General features: G+C 50.1%; 1 protein-coding gene across 1 annotated transcript in view; it reads right to left on the bottom strand.

The window, feature by feature from the left end:
- GTF2I (general transcription factor IIi) overlaps nucleotides 1-20,346 on the bottom strand; it is a 2,618,156-nt gene that overhangs the window by 744,139 nt on the left and 1,853,671 nt on the right. The window contains exon 26 of the mRNA XM_069614749.1: nucleotides 1,401-1,453. Coding sequence (XP_069470850.1) covers nucleotides 1,401-1,453 — 53 coding nt within the window. The remainder of the gene's footprint in view (nucleotides 1-1,400; nucleotides 1,454-20,346) is intronic.

Raw genomic sequence — 20,346 nt, 5'->3', positions numbered from 1 at the left:
TGGAACATTTCGAGCACTTAGACCTTGAAATCTTCCGATTCCTGCAGAATTGTAAGCCCAGCTGATAGCTTACCTCCTTCCGTCGAAAATTCCAATCTTTTTCTTATGCAGTGACGACGAGGAAGAGTGGCTCCTAGAATGGGACTTTTGCCTTCTGCCAATGCTTTTCATTCTCTTTTTCAGGGGTAGGCCCCTTGGGCTCGCCTCGAGGACCGGGCGGTCTGCCCAACGTGAGTTTAGCAGCCCAATCGCTCATCGATTTTGGGTGCATTTTAGTACACGACTCACACTCCTCTGTGTCATGACCCGTGCCGAGGCACCAGAGGCATATCACATACGGGTTGGTAACCAGCATTTTGGAGTGGCAGTCGGAACACCGTTTGAAACCCAAAACCCAAGGCACGGACATCTTGCGGTCAAAAGAAAAATACAAAATTACATCAAAAGGAGTCGAAGACTCGACCAGTGTATTTCTAAAGCAGCGTGTCGAGTGCACAGATAAAAGGAACTGAGGTGTGGGGCGTAGTGGCGTGGTATATATACGACGCCCAATGTCACGTCCAGAACTGACGATCGAGCACTGACAAGACAAATCGACTTTCAACGGCCGAGTCGAGGTCCACTACGCCCCCTGTAGACGTTTTTCCGAAGCAGCAGAGCTGGATGATGATATCTATCAGATGAGGAATCTGTGGTAGAAAGACAATCCAATGAATCCTCCTACGTTCAGGAAAACAATCCTAAAATCACTAGCAAGCAGTAATATAAGTGTGTTTTACCCTCGGTAAAAATGTGCTCTGTAAATCTGTGCGTCTTTATTTACTTATTTATTGGACATTTGTATGGCGCCTTTATACAAGTGTTTCCAGGAGCCACAAGATGAGATATTCACAAGGGAACAAAAAAGTAGAACAACATAAAACAGTTATATTGGTCTTGTGACAGCAGAGATATTTAATGTTTATGAATATCCCTGAAGATCCGAGGATGAAGAAATGTTTGTGGCATGCTGTGGTCACTGCCGTTCATTTTCTCAATTACATATCAATACAAATGATTGAAGAAAAAACAAAAAAAAAATAACACTAGAAGAAAGCTGGGCAGTTCTAACTGGTGGTGACAATGTTCACCTTGTTTTAGACATGATAAACTTTTTGAAGATGATATTTTAGGAGAAGCATTTAGACACAAGGAATTTAATGAAACTGTGTATGATGAAACGTCTTGTTGAAAAATGGATTAACTTTATTTTAACAACTGTTTTATACAGCTAAAAGGATTGTGATAAACCAGTGCTAATAAAAGAAAAAGAAAACATTTAAAAAATATTTTAAAACACATTTCTAACAATGTTTTATTCAGTGGGCAAATACCGCTAGGAGCAATGGAAAAGAACTCACTTTGTGACCGGCCTGCAGGAACGTCCTTTAATTCAGAGTCAAGCATTTCTGGCCTGTGAAAAAATGTTACAAGGTAAAGATGAATGCAACAGTGTTAAAACTCAAAGGGCCTTTCTTTAATCTACATCTACAGCAACAACACATCTCCACACCCATTTCTTACTGACAGAAAATGGTTGACAAACTTAAATGTATGCTTTTGCCATGTGAAAGAGACTGCACGTTTTCCGTCTGAATAAAATGTTGTGTTTTAAATGTACATTGCTTTAGATGTCTACACACATAGTTACCCAATGGAACAAGGATCCACAGTATCTATGCTGGTGGTCAACTTATATTTATATATTTAATATTCATCCTTATACAGCCAGGACAACACCCAGTCCCTGAGAGCAGGAATAATGGACATTCAAATAAAATACGTAATGAAGAGGGAAAAAGAAAATGACTGGCCTATGTGACGAATCGAGAGAATTCATTGCTTCTCCACAAAGTGGGAGCACCCCCGCCCTCCCTTTGAGGCTACGGAGGTGAGCCCGCTCAGCAACACCCTCCCTAGGGGTCTAGACAATTGGGACCTAACCCAGAGAGACTCCCCCATTGGGGACAAGGACTCCCATTCCTGTGAGAAACTCCCTGGTGCCCTCAATGTGATGGCCTATTTTGGAACTATCTAAAACACCAAATCAGTACAAGCTTCATGACTGAGACAAAGATGAAGTGAATGTATACTGTTATTAGAGAGAAAGAGAAGCGGCCCCTTTAAATCACAATCTCCAATGGACTGTGCCGAGTATGTTGAAGGGAGAGGAGATGACAAGGGGAGGAGGAGAAAGAGTGGAAGGCAGAGACAGACAGCATCCTGTATGGAGAACACCTGAAGGAGGCAGAGCTGACACGGACGGGGAAGCCCACGAAGATCAGAACTGCTTAGAGATGAAGCAGGATCCAGTGGAAGCCCGGCATGGTAGAGATAGAGAGAGACGAGATGGCTGGACCGGAGAGCTCAAACGTGGCGTGACTATAAAGCAATCATGGTGGGCAGGCTGCACTCTCAACAATGTCGACACCACCTCAGAGAGGCAGCACCAAATGAAAGGATTACCCGCAGCGGTAAGACAGAAACGCACACAAAGTGGACATTGTGAAAAGCAAACTGAGAAGTAAACCAAAGGAAGGGAATAGTTTCTTACCTGTAACTCCATTTCTCCAGCATTGGTATCTTTCATGGATTCACATGCTTAGAATATTCCCCGTCGACAGACTGGGAACCCTCGGTAAGCTTATAAAGCCTTTTCTCGTAGGAAAAAGTTAGACACTTTTGTGTCCTATCTACGTCGTTTTGGGCCGCGCACGCACGCCCCACTAGGACGTAGTGGTATAAATGCCCCGCCCCCGCGGCTCCCCTCAGATTTCGACCCCTCCAAAGTGGAACGGGGTGAAACAAAAATTACAAGATGATTGCATTTTGGGGAGGCCGGAGGGCGCATGTGAATCCATGAAAGATACCAATGCTGGAGAAATGGAGTTACAGGTAAGAAACTATTCCCTTCTCCAGCATTGGATCTTTCATGGATTCACATGCTTAGAATAGAATGCACAGCAGTGAACTTGAAACAATGGAGGAGGTGTAAATGCAATCCATCACCCACCCCATCCTGCAAAAGGCGAATTATAATCAAATAGGATTCGAAACTAACAATATGCCACAGTACTGCACCGAGTAACATTTATATAAGCCAAAAAAGCATACATAAAACACACGCGTTTACCTCCATGCGCATATTCGTACATATATGGGATACATTACTCACCGTAATCGTATTTCTGATGCTTGTATCTGCTTAGATTCACATGCTGTGCATAGGCCGACATCTAGTGGAAGCTGCGGAGTATTACAGTTTGTTTTTCGAAAGTCGAAAATGGGCGTCGACACAGGCGTGCCAGTAATACTATCCCTAGTGTGACGTCCACTGTACCCAAGATCCCTCACGCGTGTAGGATCCTCAGATTGTATTTTTTCTGACATGAGGAAGCATGAGGAGTAGCGTGAGTACAGATAATCCAAGCAGATAGACAGAAAAGGTAAGACTACAAGCAATCATGCGCCTTCTCTCGGAGGGGAGGAAGGGTGGGTCGCATGTGAATCTAAGCAGATACAAGCATCAGAAATACGATTACGGTGAGTAATGTATCCCTTCTGAGGCTTGTGGAATCTGCTTAGATCACATGCTGTGCATAGATTAGCGAGCAGTACCAGAAGAAGGAGGTGGGATGTGAGAAGGGTCATGAGCAAACAGGTGTCTTAGAACCGCTTGTCCCACTTGTGTATCTGTCTTGGAATGAGTGTCAATGCAGTAATGCTGAGTAAAAGTGTGAATAGAGCTCCAAGTAGCCGCTTTGCAAATGGTGTCGAGGGGAACATTTGCAATGAAAGCCAGAGTGGCACCAATGCCTCTAGTAGAGTGGGCCCTTGGCGTAAAAGGCAGAGTCTTGTCAGAAAGAGAGTAACACAGCTGTATACAGTTGATAATCCACTTCGAGATAGCGCCCTTAGAGACGCGATCCCCCTCTCTGCCTGTAGCTACGGAGACAAACAGTTGATCTGTTTTCCTTAGCGGTCTGGTTTTATTTACATAGTATAGGACCGCCCTACGCACATCTAGGGTGTGTAGTTTCACCTCAGCCGAGCTTTGCGGGTTCTGGAAGAAAGCCGGAAGCTCGATGGACTGGTTTACATGGAACTTGGATATGAATTTAGGTGAGAACCTAGGGTGTGTGCGTAAAACCAGTTTGTCCTTGTGGATAGTAAAGAAAGGATCCTGCACTGACAGAGCCTGAATTTCACTGACCCTTCTTATGGAGGTAATGGCTACTAAGAAGGCCGTTTTATAAGTCAGGTGTTTGAGACTACTTTTATGCATGGGTTCGAATGGGGGTCCCATGAGCTTAGCTAGCACCACGTTGAGGTCCCATCCTGGCGGTGGGTTCGAAATAGGAGGGTGAAGTCTCTTTACTCCTTCCATGAAGGCTTTAACCACTGGTACTTTCCACCACGAGACCTTGTTATGGGATGTGGTGTAAGCCGAGAGGGCTGCCAGGTGTACTTTCAGCGAGTTAAAAACCAACCCTGCATCCAGCAGGTGGAGCATGTATGTCACAACGTTGGAAGGAGTGCAATCAACCGGGTTGATTTGTTTATTCTGGCACCAGATAACGAATCTTTTCCACTTATCAAAGTAACAGTGCCTTGTATTTGGTTTCCTGGACTCCTTTAGAATGTCCATACACCTCTGTGGTAATTTGAGATGTCCAAACTCTATGACTTCAGGAGCCATGCTGCTAGGTTCATAGAGTTGGGTTCCTGATGCACTGTTTGACCCTGTTGCTGGGACAGTAGGTTGTACCAGGCTGGGAGTCTGATGGGTTCGCACACCGCCATCCTGCGTAGGTGTGGAAACCATGGTTGTCTCGCCCACATGGGAGCAACTAGGATGAGCGTCATAGATTCCTTGTTCATCTTGTACACCACCTTCCTGATGAGAGGAGTTGGTGGAAAAGCGTACGCAAACATCCCTGACCAGTTCATCCACAGGGCATTCCCTTGGGAGTCCGGCTGGGGGAACCTGGATGCAAATCCTGGGCATTGTTTGTTTTCGCTTGTGGCGAATAGGTCTATAGTGGGGAAACCCCACTGAGAGAAGAGATCTTCTACTACGTCTCTGTGAAGGACCCATTCGTGTTCTTCTGGGAGGGAGTTTCTGCTTAGAGCATCCGCTAGGGAATTGAGCTCCCCTGGAACATGTTGCGATGACAGGAAGATGTTCCGTCTGAGTGCCCATATCCATATTTTCTGGGCAAGCTTGGACAGATTTGGCGAACGAGTCCCCCCTTGCTTGTTCAGATAGAACATGGCTGTCGTGCTGTCCGTCCTGATCTGCACCGACAAGTTCAGTAGATGGGGCTCGAACGCCCTTAGCGCTCGGAATACTGCCAGAAGCTCTAGCAGATTGATGTGGTTCTTGGCTACTGAGTGAGACCAGAGACCCTGAGCTGTGTGGTGGAGATGGTGAGCTCCCCACCCAGTCAGGCATGCATCTGTAGTCACCACGGCTTGTACTTCGGGATCGTAAAAGGGTTTCCCCTTTGCGAGATTCTCTCTTGTCCACCAGTGTAGGCTCTGTACGAGTGTTGGCGAAACGACCACTAGATCGTCCCAATGACCACTTGCCTGAGACCACTGTTTCGCCAACCATTCCTGCATGGGACGCATGCGCAGACGCGCGTGGGGGACCAGGTAAATGCATGACGCCATCATGCCCAGTAACCGCATAGCTTTGCGTACTGTTATCTGTTGACCTGACTGATAATGCGGAATTTGCAGAAGTATATTCCGAATTCTCTCTTCCGAAGGGAAGGTCAATCCTTTCTGAGTATCTAGGATAGCTCCTAGAAACTGTTTTGAGGTGCTTGGCACCAGACTTGACTTTTTCTCGTTGATGGAGAAGCCTAATTCGTGGAGGAGGTCGATAGTCCTCTGAATGTTTGACCTGCAAATTCCTGGGGTTTCCCCCGTTATGAGCCAGTCGTCCAGATAAGGGTACACCGGGATTGCTTCCCTGCGTAGGTGTGCAGCCGCCACCGCCAGTACCTTGGTGAATACCCTTGGTGCTGAAGCTATCCCGAAGGGCAGTACCTTGAATTGGTAGTGGCGACTGTCCACCTTGAAGCGCAAGTACTTTTTGTGCGCTGGGAGCATGGAAATATGAAAATAAGCATCTTTCATATCCAAGGTTGCCATGTAATCCCCCTTTTTTAGGAGGGGGATTACCTCTTGTAGCGTGGTCATACGGAATTTTTGGGGCTTGACATATTTGTTGGCAGGCCGTAAGTCCAATACTGGGCGCATTGTCAAATCTTTCTTTGGCACAAGGAAGTAAGTTGAATAGATACCCTTGTTTACCTGGTGTCCTGGGACGAGTTCTATCGCGTCCTTTTCTAGCAGAATGGCGATCTCCTCGAGAAGGATCCTTTGATGCTCTAGGGAGTGCACTCTTTGTCGTGGAGGATGATTCCGGGGACGCTGCAGTAGTTCTATACAATATCCTGCGGATACTGTTGACAGCACCCATCTGTCTGAGGTGATCCCTTCCCAAGCCTGGGTGAAGGTGGAAATGCGTCCCCCTACTGGGGTTGCGTGGCAAGGGACCCTGAACTGAGCGTCACTGTTTTGGTGGAGGCGTGCCCCCGCCCTTGTTGGGGCTGCCTCTGCCTCTTCCACGACCTCTCTTGTTACCCCTGCCGTAACTCTGGGTAGACTGCTGGTTGTTATTCCATTGTGTACCTTGTCCCTGGGCATAGTTGCCTCTTTGTGAATTTTGGCCGCGTGGGCGACGAAAATTATTGTTCCCCCTCTGGTTAGGGGGTTTGTTGGTAAGCTGGCCAAGGGATTTGAGAGTCTCATATTCATCTTTGGCATTTTTAAGTGCGTCTTCGACCGCTTTCCCAAACAATAGGTCGGGTTCCACTGGCTTGTCTATTAAAGAAGCCTGGGTTTCTGTCTTGAATCCCGACTGCCGTAACCACGCATGTCTCTTGATAACAGTACCTTCTGCTATCAATCTCCCTGCGTTGTCAGCGGCGTCGAAAGTTGCTTTTAAAATGCAACCAGACACGGCTCTCCCCTCTGCCGAGATCCGAGCCAGCTGGCCCTTTAACGGTTCTGGAGCAGAGGCAATGAGCGCCGCGACTTCTTCCCATTGATGGCAATTGTAACTAGCCAACAGGGTGGTGGAATTCGCAATCCTTGCTTGGTAGGCGGACGTTGAGGCTACCTTTCTGCCAAACCCGTAAAGTTTTTTGCTCTCCTTGTCGGGAGGAGCTTCTGATGAAGATAAGGGCGTGCCAGCCCTCTTTCTAGTGTTGGTCACCACTAGGGAATCTGGTTTAAGATGTCCCTTTATATACAGAGGGTCAGACTGGGCTGCCCGGAAAATCTTTTCAATTCTGGGGTTGACAGCTCTGGTGAGGTTAGGATTCACCAGGGAAGGATCTATTCTTCGTTGGATGGATTTGAGGATAGGGATGGTCTGAGCGACCGGTCTTCTCTCTCCTACCAACTCCTCCGCGAAGTCCCTTTCCTCCTGTACACCGTGGGTGTCGATGTGGAAGTGTTCCGCTGCTCGAGCGAGAACCTCGTTAAGGAGGGGCTGGTTATCAACTGGAGAGTCAGTAACTGGGGCTTCGCTTTGTACTGGGGAATCTACTCTGTAAATTTCCTGCTCATCTTCTCCCTCCTCCAGGTCCTCATCCTCTGCATAGTAATCTGTCCCGGTTTGTTCTTCCATAAATGCAAACTCCTGGTCCTCTTCAGGGAAAACTTGTCCCTGATAACTGGGGAGTGGAGTAGAATATGGAGTGGAGTAAGGCTGAACCTTGAAGGGTTCAGGTCTTTCGACCCGGGGCTCTTTACTTAGCGGGATAGGATCGGAGGAGCCTGAGGGTGTGGCCCCTTGAGGGTTATATGAAAGAAAGTGTTCTGGGTTCTTATCATAAAAATCAGCCAAGGAAGACATCCTAGACATAACCCTGTCTATGTCTTCACTGGACCATTCCCTGGAACAGGGTATTACTTTAGCAGGTGATTTATTTTCAAGGGTAGACTTGTGTTTGCTTGTCTGCTTAGGCTTTACAGGGGTGGAAGGCTGTGCTTTCCGCTGTTTCCCCCCTTCTCCGTGCGTGGAAAAATGTTTTCCCTGTCCCTTGGGGGCCCCAGAGACTTTCGACGCCTGGCGTCGAGGGTCTGGAGAGGTATCTGTGTGCTTCGGGCGTGGGGCCTCACTGATGTTAACCGCGGTCTCGGTATCTTGGAGCGCGGCCTGGGGGTGGAAGTCGTCTTCGTCTCCCGACGATCGAACTTCCGTTAGTGTGTGTAGCGAGGCACTCTTGGCAAGAGTGGATGATTGCCTTGCGTCGTGAGGCGATCTCGATCGAGAGCGCCCAGAGGACACCGAGTCGGACCGTTCTTTTTGTGCCTCTTTCCGGGAAGTCGACGTCGTCGAGGTCCGGTTGGTCTTAGTGTGTTTAGTGTGTGTTAGGTGTGTAGCGCTTGCGTCGCCGGGGGTCTTCCCCATAGCCGCCTTGCCGGACGACCTTCCGAGGTCGGGGACCTGCGCTCGTCGGCTGTCTTTCGACGCCGTAATGCCCTCGCCGTCCGAAAGTACGGCGTCGCTGCCATCGCTGAAGGCGCCCTCCGCTGCCATGGCCTCCTGCCTGGCGTGGTGGGCCCAACGCTTTGTCGAACGGTCCTTAAGTGTCTTAGGTTTAAACCTACTACACGCTCTGCAGTTCGCTTCGGGGTGATCCCTCGGCAAGCAGAGATTGCACGTGGCGTGCCTGTCGACCCAAGGGTATTTGCGATTGCACTTGGGGCAGAATTGAAAAGGGGTACCCTCCATACGCACCTTAAGGCAGCGGGCTGCTAAGTGTAGGAATATATATAAATGTAACTATATATCAAGAGTGAAGAGTATGTACCACCCCCCACTCTCCCTACTTGTAAGGGCCGAGGCCAGCGGCCTACTAGGCCCGGGCCGAGGCCAGCGGCCTACCGAGGCCCAGATCCGTCGTGCAGCAGTCGACGGTCGATGACTTCTCCAGCCGTCGTCGAGGTTGAGGGTCGACGTTGGGGTGGGGAAGGGAATGAATAAGAATTAAAATTATAATAACAGCAAAAGTATGGCTAAGGCCAGGGAACTCCGCAAGATGCTTCCGACCAGTATGGCGGAAAAAAACAATCTGAGGATCCTACACGCGTGAGGGATCTTGGGTACAGTGGACGTCACACTAGGGATAGTATTACTGGCACGCCTGTGTCGACGCCCATTTTCGACTTTCGAAAAACAAACTGTAATACTCCGCAGCTTCCACTAGATGTCGGCCTATGCACAGCATGTGATCTAAGCAGATTCCACAAGCCTCAGAAATATATATATACATATATATATACATACATATATTTATTTATTTATTTGCCTATACAAATACATATCCAAACCAGCATAGACCCTTCTCAAAGAGAAGGGCTTACCTTATTGAAAAAGATGTCGCAAGACAGCTCGTCCCATTTGAATCTCGTCCGCATGCTGTCGGTTGAGGCAGTAGTGGCGGGTGAATGTATGGGGCACTGACCATGCTGCCGCTCTGCAAATGTCTGTCAGTGGAACCCCCGCCCACAACGCCGTCGACGACGAAGTCGCCCTGGTCGAATGAGCTCTTGGACGCCCTTGTAGCGGTTTTCCCGCTTTTGAGTGACAGAAGGCAATCGTCGACGAGACCCATCGGGCCAGTCCTTGTTTGGAAATTGTCTTCCCCTTTGTCGAAGGCCCATATGCAACAAAGAGTTGCTGCGTAGATCGAAGTTGTTGAGTTCGATGAAGGTAACATTTTTAGAGCTCTCTTGACATCCAGGGTATGCAAGACCTTTTCCGCAGCTGATGAGGGAGTCGCGAAGAAGGTGGAAGGACAATGGATGAATGTTTATGATAAGTCGTAGGAACTTTCGGGATGAAACGAGGACTCGTAGACAAGACCACTTTGTCTTTGAAAAATCTGAGATATGGAGGGTCTATGACCAATGCCTGTAACTCTGAGATCCGTCTAGCCGATGTTATGGCAATTAGAAAAGCCACTTTCCATGATAAAAACTTCATTGACGACGTGGCCATCGGCTCAAAGGGTGGTTTCATTAACCCTGCAAGTACCATGTTAAGGCTCCACGTCGGTGGAAACCGCTTAACCGGGGGAAACATCTGGAATAAACCTCTCGTGAAGTGTTTCACTAACCTGTCACTAAACAAGGGCGTTGATTTCCTCCCTCTTGTGATCCTGGAGATGGCCGCCAGATGAACCTTCAGTGATGAAAAAGACAAACCACTCTTCACCAAATGTAGTAGATACGGAAGAATCTGTTCCGGAGTAACCCTCAGAGGTTCCTGCCTGTCCTTGGCACCATCTCCTCCACTTACACCTGTAAAACTTGTTGGTGGACGGGGCCCGCGCAGCCTGTAATATCTTCCGACAGTCCGAGGGAATGTTCAAGGCACCAAATTCTGAAAAATCAGGAGCCAAGCTGTGAGGTTGAGGCTGCTCGGGTTGTGATGCCACACCGTTCCTTCGTCCCGGGACAAGAGGTTAGGCACCTTCGGGAACGCTATCGGGCGATCCGCTGACAGATGAAGCAGGTCGGAAAACCATGGTTGCCTCGGCCAACACAGCGCTATCAAGATGACTCGGGACCTTTATCTGCGTATCCACTGCAGAGTTCTCCGTATCAGAGGGAACGGGGGGAAGGCGTAGAGGAACTTGCCCGTCCATGGGAAGGAAAACGCTTCTCCCACCGATTCTTCCTGTGGCCACCTGCTGGCGTACATCTCGCACTTCCTGTTCGCCTTCGTGGCGAAGAGATCCAGTTGAGGTCGCCCCCATGTTTCGAAGACCTTTGACAATTGATCGGTGTCTATTTCCCACTCCTGAATCTGGTCCATATTTCTGCTGAGCGAGTCCGCCTGCTCGTTCCTCACTCCTGGCAGGTGATGAGCTACGATGGATATATCGTGTTTCAGAGCCCAGTGCCACACTTTCTGAGCCTCGATGGAGAGGGTTCTGGATCGCGTGCCGCCTTGTTTCCTTAAGTAAAACAATGCAGTGGTGTTGTCCATCAGAACTCTCACTGTGGATCCCTTGATGTGAGGCAGGAAGGCCCTCAGGGCCCAGCGGACCGCTCTCAATTCCGGAACGTTGATGTGCAGGAGAGATTCCTTCTGAGACCAACGGCCTTGTGTCTGCAGAGTGTCCATGTGCGCTCCCCAGCCAGTTAGGGACGCGTCCGTCACCACGGTGAATCGGAACTCTGGCTCCTGTAGGGGTAACCCTTTGGAAATATTCAGAACTTTCTTCCACCACCGAAGAGTTGATAGGAGCTCGTCGTCCTCGTCGACGGTCAGCCTGTCTGACCAGAGGCCCTGAGCCTGCGCCTGCGTCCAACGGTCCGCCAAAAACTGTTGCACTGGCGGCAGTTGGGCACCAGTTGGGCACCAGAGGAATGCAGGACGCCATAGCTCCCAGGATTGATGTATATTTTCTCACCGACAGCCTGGAATTGATTTTTCAACTGACTTGCCAATCGACTGAGCCTGGTGATCCTGTCGAGGGATGGTCTGACTAACCCCAACTGGGTCTCGAACTGTGCACCCAGAAACACCAAGGTTTTGGAAGGATTTTTCAAAGTTTATTGCAAACCCCAATCGTTGTAAGAGGCTCATGGTGTCCTGTAGACTCCTGTGCGTCGACGCCGGGGAGGACCCCCTCACCAACCAATCGTTGAGATATGGTTATACATGGTGGCCTTGCCTTCTCAACCAGGCTGCCACCAGAGCCAGGCATTTCGTGAACGTTCTGGGGGAAGATTTCAGTCCAAAGGGAAGAACTGTGAACTGGTAGTGAGTCCGCCCTACCACAAACCTTAGGTACTTCTTGTGTCGCCGACACATCGGTATGTGGAAGTACGCGTCCTGCAGGTCAGAAGACGCCAGAAAATCCCCTTCTTGAACTGACCTGATCACCTCCTGGAGCGTGAGCATCTTGAACTTTGTGTTTTTCAGCGACTTGTTTAGTTTGCGCAGGTCTAGGATAGGACGCCACTTTCCATTTGGCTTTTTCACCAAAGTATCGAGAATAAACCCCTTGACCCCTTTGTGACGACAGGACCAGTTCTATAGCCCCTTTTTGTATAAGTGCTACTTCCTGCAGCAACACGCTCAGATGGGATTGAGCTACACACGCAGGTGGAATATGCGGAGGGTTGCTCTGGAATTGCAGGGAATTACCGTATTTTACAGTGTCCAACACCCATTGATCTGTTGTTATCAGTTCCCATTCGTTGATGTTACATGATACTCTGCCCCCCAGAACGTTCCGATGCCCGTCATTGCTGGTCTTTACTCTATTTATCCCTCGTTGACGAGTAACTTGCCCTTTTCTTGGGGGCCTGGTAGTCCCGGCGACGTTTAGCCGCTTGCGAAGCTCGCCTGTATCCCTGAGAGGAATATGCTGGCCGACCGAAGGGTCGGTCCCTCGATGAAAATCTGGAATTCCCCGATGCTCCTCTGAAGGGACGAAAAGACCGGAAACTCCGACCACTCTGGCGGGCCCCCAAGGAACGCACTGAGTCCTCCTTCATGCCCTTGAGGGCTTCGTCGACCTTCTTGCCGAAGAGGAGGTCTCCTTCAAACGGCATATCCAGTACCTTGTACTGCACCTCCGGTCGGAAGTTGGTGCATTTCAGCCAAGCCTGTCGTCGGAGAACTACGCCGTCGTTCACTTGCTTAAACCCCAACTCTGCAAGGTCCACCGCAATGTTAATGGCGTGATTCGAACCCTCCTCACCTTCCCTGACCAGCAACATAGCTGCTTTTCGATGTTCATCTGGAAGGTGTTCGAGTAAGGGCGCCAACCAATGCCACATCTCCCGGTCGTATCTAGCAACTATGGTGAGCGAATTGGCTGCCTTCACTATGGTAGCACCTACCGACAGGACTTTTTTGCCGAACGCATCCTGGCGTCTAGCATCACTTTCCGGAGTACACTTGTGCTGAGCCCTTGCCTTTCTCGTCGCCGCCGCCGATACCACAGAGTCAGGTTTTGGTTGAGAGGAAAGGCACTTGGGGGTAGAGTCCGGGGCTTTGAATTTTTTCTCTAGGCGACCCTTCACCGCTGGCTCTGAGAAAGGGTGACGCATGGTCTGAAGACCTTCCTTCCACACATGATCTGGGATGGGCACTGAAAACACTGACCTCCTCCTTTTGCCCATGTGGTCGAAAAGAAAACAGTCCTCCTTCTCTTCCTCTTGGGCCAGGCCAAATTACAGGCAAGCCCTGGCCATCATGTTGTGGAATGACCCGATATCGTCTGGGGGAGACGGCTGGGCCGGGCTCCTCTGGGTTTCCAATTCCGCATCGGACTCCCAAGTCGGATCCCTGGAGGGGGAAAGGGAGACCACCGACGACGCTCTGCTGCCTGATTCCGAATCCAACAGTTCCCCTTCCTCGCGGCATGGGGCCGAGAGATTTGCCACCGGAGGCTCTGCCGCGGGGGTTGAAGGTGGAGGGCGGTGAGACCGGCCCGGGTTGTCGACGACCGACCTGGCTGGAGTTGTTCGGGGCAGTCTGTCATCCAGTGTCTTCAGCAGCGTTTGCAGCGTGGACAAAACCTCCAATGACAAAAACGACTGCGGATTGAGCAGGGGGGGTAGAGCCCGGAATGCTCCCGGGGAAAGGTGTGGTAAGTTGTAACACCAGGTCTGCAGGAGCAGCTATTCTTTCACCCTCGTCTCCCGAGGATACCGACAAAGCCTCCTGCTGTAGAAGAGTGTCTGGCAAAATTGGGTCGTAGACCTCTGGACGCCAGGCCTCTTGAGGGGTGCCCGCTCGACGAAGCAATAGTTGGCCCCGTCATAGACGTAGTCGTCGCCTGCAATCCAGGACCGGTTGATGTTAACTGCGACGGCGGCAGAGAAGTAGATGACAACTTCCCAACCGTCGACGACGGTGGTGGTCGCGCAGGCTTATGCGTTGCTCCTGCCTTTTCCGAACTCGAGCTGCGTTTCTCTGTCTCTCGACTCAAGGTCGATCTATGACGATCGCCCGAGGAGGATTTAGATTTTTCTTTGTCTTTCCTCGCTGAAGATGAGGACGTAGAGGCCTTCTTCGAAGAAGAGTCCCTGGAATGGCCTACTGACGATTCCTTGTCCACCGGTCGCAATTTCTTTACCGCTGGTTCCGATGACGATGAGCGGTGCGCGGGGCCTCTGAAGATTTTGACACTGAGGCCACGCTGCGTGTGGAGCCCACTTCCGAAGGCGGGTATGCCCCCGTCCGTCGTTCAACCATGCGACAAGTCTGCGACTCCGATCCTTAAGAGTCTTCTGGGAGAAGCCCTTACATATGTCGCACTTGTCAGCCGAGTGATGAGGGTGCAGACAGTAAATGCAGTCCATATGTCCGTCCCCCTCGTAGACCTTCTTTAGTCCGCACGTAGCGCACGGGCGGAACAGTGCTTTCCCCGACATTAGGAGAAAAAACCGCAACAGCACAACCTAACCAAGTAGAAAATACACAAGGTGTTCCCACTTTGGAGACGGTTGAAATCTGAAGGGAGCCGCGGGGGCGGGGCATTTATACCACTACGTCCTAGTGGGGCGTGCGTGCGCAGCCCAAAACGACGTAGATAGGACACAAAAGTGTCGAACTTTTTCCTACGGGAAAAGGCTTTATAAGCTTACCGAGAGTTCCCAGTCTGTCGACGGGGAATATTCTAAGCATGTGAATCCATGAAAGATCCAATGCTGGAGAAAAACAAATCCCACTCACCTATGGGGATCAGAGACGTTCCCCTACAATAGTAAAGGTAACAGGAGAACAGGAATAATGGGAAGCCAAAAGGGACTCTTTATATAAGTAACGCAACTCGTCCCAGTACAAATGACTAATGTAGTAACATGAAATACAGAAAGCACCAAGTGAAAGGAATAGAATTGGATTATTGATAACTTGCAAAAAGGGGAAGACCACCCAACATCCAATTGACAAACGAATGGAACACAATAAAGGGACACACTTGAGAATTAAAGACCAGAGAGGTCCCCAAGATAAACATTATACAAGAAACACCACTTCGGGAAAACAGGAACCATAAGTATTTCGACAACAAAAATTCCAGAGAAAAGGACAAGACACAAGTTTATCCAGAATCTGATAACAAAGAGGAGTCTAATATGAGCAAGGAAGATCGCTAACAGAGAGGAGAAAAAGATAATCATTTCCATAAGGTAGTTGAAGGTATTAATACAGAGATACCAAGAGACTTTTTGAGGATTGTATATTGATCAGACCTCTGGAATAACAAAGTTACTCACTGTAGTGACTACCTTACCCCTAAGTCCATAGTCGCCTTTCCTCCATACTTTTGGGACATTCCATCCTGTGCGATGGGACCAGAGCACTTTTGTAAAAAAGCATCAAATTGAAAAATGTGTCCTTCTCTTTTTACGCAGGATACTGCACATGGCCGTAACCCTGCCCTCCTTAGCTTCTTCCCGCAAATCGCCCTTCAGTCCTTTTCTATCGCCAGGTCTGAGACCATTTAAGCAATAATAGAGGATACTTATTAGAGGGGACGGCGAACGGGTATATGGAGGAAAGGGGACTATGGACTAGGAGTAAGGTAGTCACTACGGTGAGTAACTTTGTTATACTCCTACGTCCCGTCCCCTTTCCTCCATACTTTTGGGAGATTACCAAGCACTCCTTACAGAATAACGGGTGCATGGAACTGCTTTACTGAAAGAGGTTTTCAGAACAGCTTGCCCGAACTGAGCTTCAGCCCTGAAGCTCAGGTCTAAGCAGTAATGTTTCACAAAGCTGGTGGGAAAGCCCATGTAGCTGCTTTGGCAACGGTTCAATGTGTTTACAGAGCGGCCAATAGGTAGGAGGCAATGAGGGTAAAGCTTTCATGTTGACCCACGAGCTGCAAAGAGGACCACCTCTGGTGTGCCCCATTGCTGGAAAAGTTGGAGATGATATTGCTGTTCAGCTCACACACGTAACCGATGCCGATTGGTGCCTGAATTCATTTGCGGTCACATTGAGGTGACCGGGGATGTGTGGCACCTGGGGCCAAACAATATACTGGAGGGCCCAGCCCATATTTGCATGACAAGATCCACAAGGAGAGGAGAGTCTGTGTCGCCCTGCTTGTTGATGTAAAACCTCACTTTAAGGGAGGTATTCAAAAAGAGCTATGTGGCCCGCAAAGGTTGGGCCGCCATTATCACACACCAGGGGCGAACTGCGTCACAGGAGCAAGTGAAGCAATAGTCTCCCCAGGGGAGCCAGCGGCCTTGCATACCATCCTTGCCTTGAACAAGGCACCTCGGCAGAGCCGGTACTGGCAGATCTTGGGTGTTTACTAGACACATCAGGGGCACCCCCAGAATTAGCCTCTAGTGGAGGATCCTCAGCAGAGCCGGTACTGGAAGGTCCGTGGTATGAGACCGCCTTCCTTCGCCCCCTCAACAGAACTGGTATCAATTCTCTTGGTGACTGATTTAGCCCCAAGCAGGGGAACCTCAGGTTTAACCCTGGTTTTATAGCCACCTCGGAGGGGCCTCGAGCCAAGACTTGGTACAGTTAGCTCCAGATGAAGAAGCCTCAGGGCGAAAACCTGGTATCCAAAGCCACAGCAGAACTGGCGTCAGCCTGAGACCAAATGGGGAACCTTGGAAGATCTGGTATTGGGAGACCGCTGCAGAGTAGTTTCCGGTGCATCTCGCTGAGCCTAGACCAAAAAGAGTACCCGAATCTGAAGTGTTATGCTCCCACAGAGAACCGCAGATATTTCCTATGCTGGCTCCAGAGAACAGCAGATATTTCATATGAGGGCTCTAAGTCAGAATGTGCATTTACGCATCCTGGAAAACCACCACACTGAGTAAATCGCCCTTCCAAAGAGGGGACTTTATTTGGCAAGGGCGTGATCAACTTGAATTTCACTCGGAAAGATCGAATATAGTGCCCAGGGCAGCCTGGTTGAGCACTGTAAAAGGACAGCAGTACTAGCCCCTCCTTTGCTCCATGTGGGGAACAGTCTTTCGGAAGAGAGGTTTGAAGGGTGGGATAGGAGGAAAGGGCAAGCAAAAACCTGCCTAAACGTTGAACAAACCCCACCAGTCTTCGGTGATGGTTTGCCATGCCTCCAGATGAGACAAGATTCGTCCTCCCACCGAAGTGTAGTGTGACCGACAAAAAATATAATTTGGTGATTTGTCAGCAGGGAGATTACCTGTCCCTGTAGAGGAGGCCGATGACTGAGAGAAAAACCAACCACCTTTCCGTTGCCGCTTAAGGCAGGGCAACCAACAGGCGTTTCAGATCAGCATGCACAGCGACCTTGAAACCCCCTGATCCCATAGAAGGACCGAGTCTGGGACCCTGACGTCTGTGTACAAGGGGCCTTAGCTGAAGCTGTCGCCACGGATGACAAAACGGGTCTTTGTTGTCTACATAACGTGGAAAAACTGTTCAGTCCCAAAAGAAATGCTCCCAGCCCTAGTCGTCATGAAAGGGTGGTATCTAAAATGGCTGCCGTGGACCAAGGAGGTTGAGCTGCCATTTAGTCAACACCTGAAGAGAACTGCGTCATAGGAGAAAATGAGGCAACTGTCCCCTCAGGGGAGTCAGGGGACTTAAACACTTATCCTTGAGACAAGGATCCTCGGCCGAGCCAGTGCTGGCCGATCTAGGATGTTTAGTGGACATCCTAGGAACTGACCCAGAATTAGCTTCCAGTGGAGGAACCTCGGCAGAGCCGGTACTGGAAGGCCTGTTGCTGATCACCTTCTTTGCACCCTTGACAGAATCGGTACCACCACAACCCCGAGAGTGGGACGGTTGAGGAATGTACCCTACCGATAGGACCCTTAGAAGATCCCTTGACTTCGTCAGTACTGTATTTAGAGGAACTTTGGATTTTAACCTGGGACATATAGTTCCCTCAAGATGGGCCTCGAGCCGTGGCTCGGTGTGACAAGCACCAGAAACGGAGACCTCAGGCCGTACCCCGATATCAGTGTGGAAAGCTCCAGAAATGGAGACCTCTGAGGGAACCCCGGTATCCAGAGCCAAAGATTAAATTAAGAAACCAAACGGTGAACCTCAGAACCATGTCCGGTTTTGGCAGGTCTTCTGAGGGACCCTCAGAGAACACTCTGATGCACCTATTAGGCCTTTGAGGCACCTGTGGGGAATCCCTGGTAACAGAGCTACACAAACCCCTCCCGGTCATGGAATACTTTCACAGAGGGGGGCTTCTCATCACCGTCCTCATCCGCTTATGGCTCATCCAAACGAGGCGGAAACAAAAGACTGGTCCTCCACGCCTACCGCCTCAGGTTTTAAAAGAAAAACCAAATCGGAGCCGCCGGGAACAGGGTGGAACAGGAGTTAAACACTTGAAATTTGACCTCATAGGGTCAGAGTGCATGAGCATCTGAAACTTCCCAAAAAACTCATCCTCAGCCGAGGGCTTAGGAAGATGTTTGCCAGGAGGGTCCACCCCCGGCCAGGTCCGCATAGATCAGAGGAGCAAAAGCAGGAGTGAGCAAGACAGTATGAGGCAGTGGAGCCCACGCCCACCGGTCAAAGAAGGAGGGAACGTGTTACTATTGCCGAAAGGAATGCTCCCAGCACCAGACGTTGATAACGTAGGTGTAAGGGAGGTATCCAAAATGGCCGCCGTAGGCCATGCAGGTTGGGCTGCCATTTTGCCGCCACCTGAAGTGAACTGCGTCACATGCGTAGCTGAGGCAATTCCCTCCTCGGTAGAGTAGAGTCAGGGGCTTAAGTAACACTTTAGCCTTATAAGGAACCTCAGCAGAGCCGGTACTGGGTGGTCTCAGATGTTTAGTCGACATCTTCGAACCAGTCTCAAAATTAGTCTCCAACGGAGGAATCTTGGACAAGCCAGTACCAGAGGGAATGCGGTCCATAGTCCTCCTCTTTGCCCCCTCGACAGAACCGGTACCACCACGACCCTGAGCGTCGAACGGTTCAGGACAATACCTCACCAACAAGACCCTCAGAGAAGGACTCTCAGATCTGTCGATATAGACTTTAGCCTCCACAAGAGGAACCTCGGGTTTCAACCTGGTACATAAAGCTCCCTTAAAAGAGGCCTTGAGTCGGGACACGGAACAGACTTTGGCCTCCACAAGACAAGCCTCAGGTTTCAACCTGGTACGTAAAGCTCCCTTAAAAGAGGCCTTGAGTCGGGACACGGAACAGACTTTGGCCTCCACAAGAGGAACCTCAGGTTTCAACCTGGTATGTAAAGCTCCCTTAAAAGAGGCCTTGAGTAGGGACACGGAACAGACTTTAGCCTCCACAAGAGTAAACTCACGTTTCAACCTGGTTACAGTGGGGAAAGCTCCAGAAACAGAGAACTCAGGGTGAACCATGGTATCCCGGCACCCAGTCGAACTGAGCTTAACTTTAGCACCGTGATGGTGAACCTCGGAACAATGTCCGGTACTGGCAGGTCTGTCAGAACCCTCGGAGGAATCTCCGGTACGCCTGTTAGGCCCTTGGGGCACCTAAGGGGAAACCCTGGTGATAGAGCTACAAGAAAGGCTTTTAAAGAACTCCCTCACGGGGTCAGAGTGCATAAGTCTCTGCAACATCCCGAAAAAGGCATCCTCAGACGAAGAGGCTGCCAGGAAGCGAGACTGTATGCAGAACGGATTCACACTGCTGCGTGTAAAAGGTTGTCCACCGAAAAGAAGATTCCAAGCACCTGCCGTTGATAGCGTGGGTGTGAGGGAAGAATCCAAAATGGCTGCCGTAGACCACATGGGAAGGCCCGCCATTTTGTGAACATCTGAGGAGAACTGTGTCACATGTGTAGATGAGGCAGTTGAATCCACAGGTCAGGGGACCGGAATTTTAACCTTGACACAAGGATCCTCGGCAGAGCCGGTACGTTGGGGCCTTGGATGTTTACTGGACAGCCTGTCCCTTGAATTAGCCTCCAAAGGAGGAACCTCGGCAATGCCGGTAACAGAGGAGTTACGGTCAATGACCTCTCCCTCTGCCCCCCCCCCCCAACAGAACCGGTGACTCCGCGAATGCGGGAAAGTTGAGGATTCCACCTCACAGACAAGGTTTTAACAAGCCTCTCCGTTCTGTTGATACATACCTTAGCCTTATTAAGAGGAACATCGGAACACAGTCCGGTCTTAATAGCTCCCCCGAGAGGGGCCTCGAACCGTGGTTCAGTACAGAAAGCCTCAACAGAGGCCCCAGGGCACACCCCGGTGTCTCTGTGGGAAGGAGAC

The sequence above is a fragment of the Ambystoma mexicanum genome, chromosome 9 (assembly GCF_040938575.1).
Source record: "Ambystoma mexicanum isolate Mex_15411 chromosome 9, UKY_AmexF1_1, whole genome shotgun sequence".
Lineage (NCBI taxonomy): Eukaryota > Metazoa > Chordata > Amphibia > Caudata > Ambystomatidae > Ambystoma > Ambystoma mexicanum.
The sequence above is the reverse complement of the archived record's forward strand: the minus strand, read 5'-3'. Positions and strand labels throughout refer to the sequence as shown.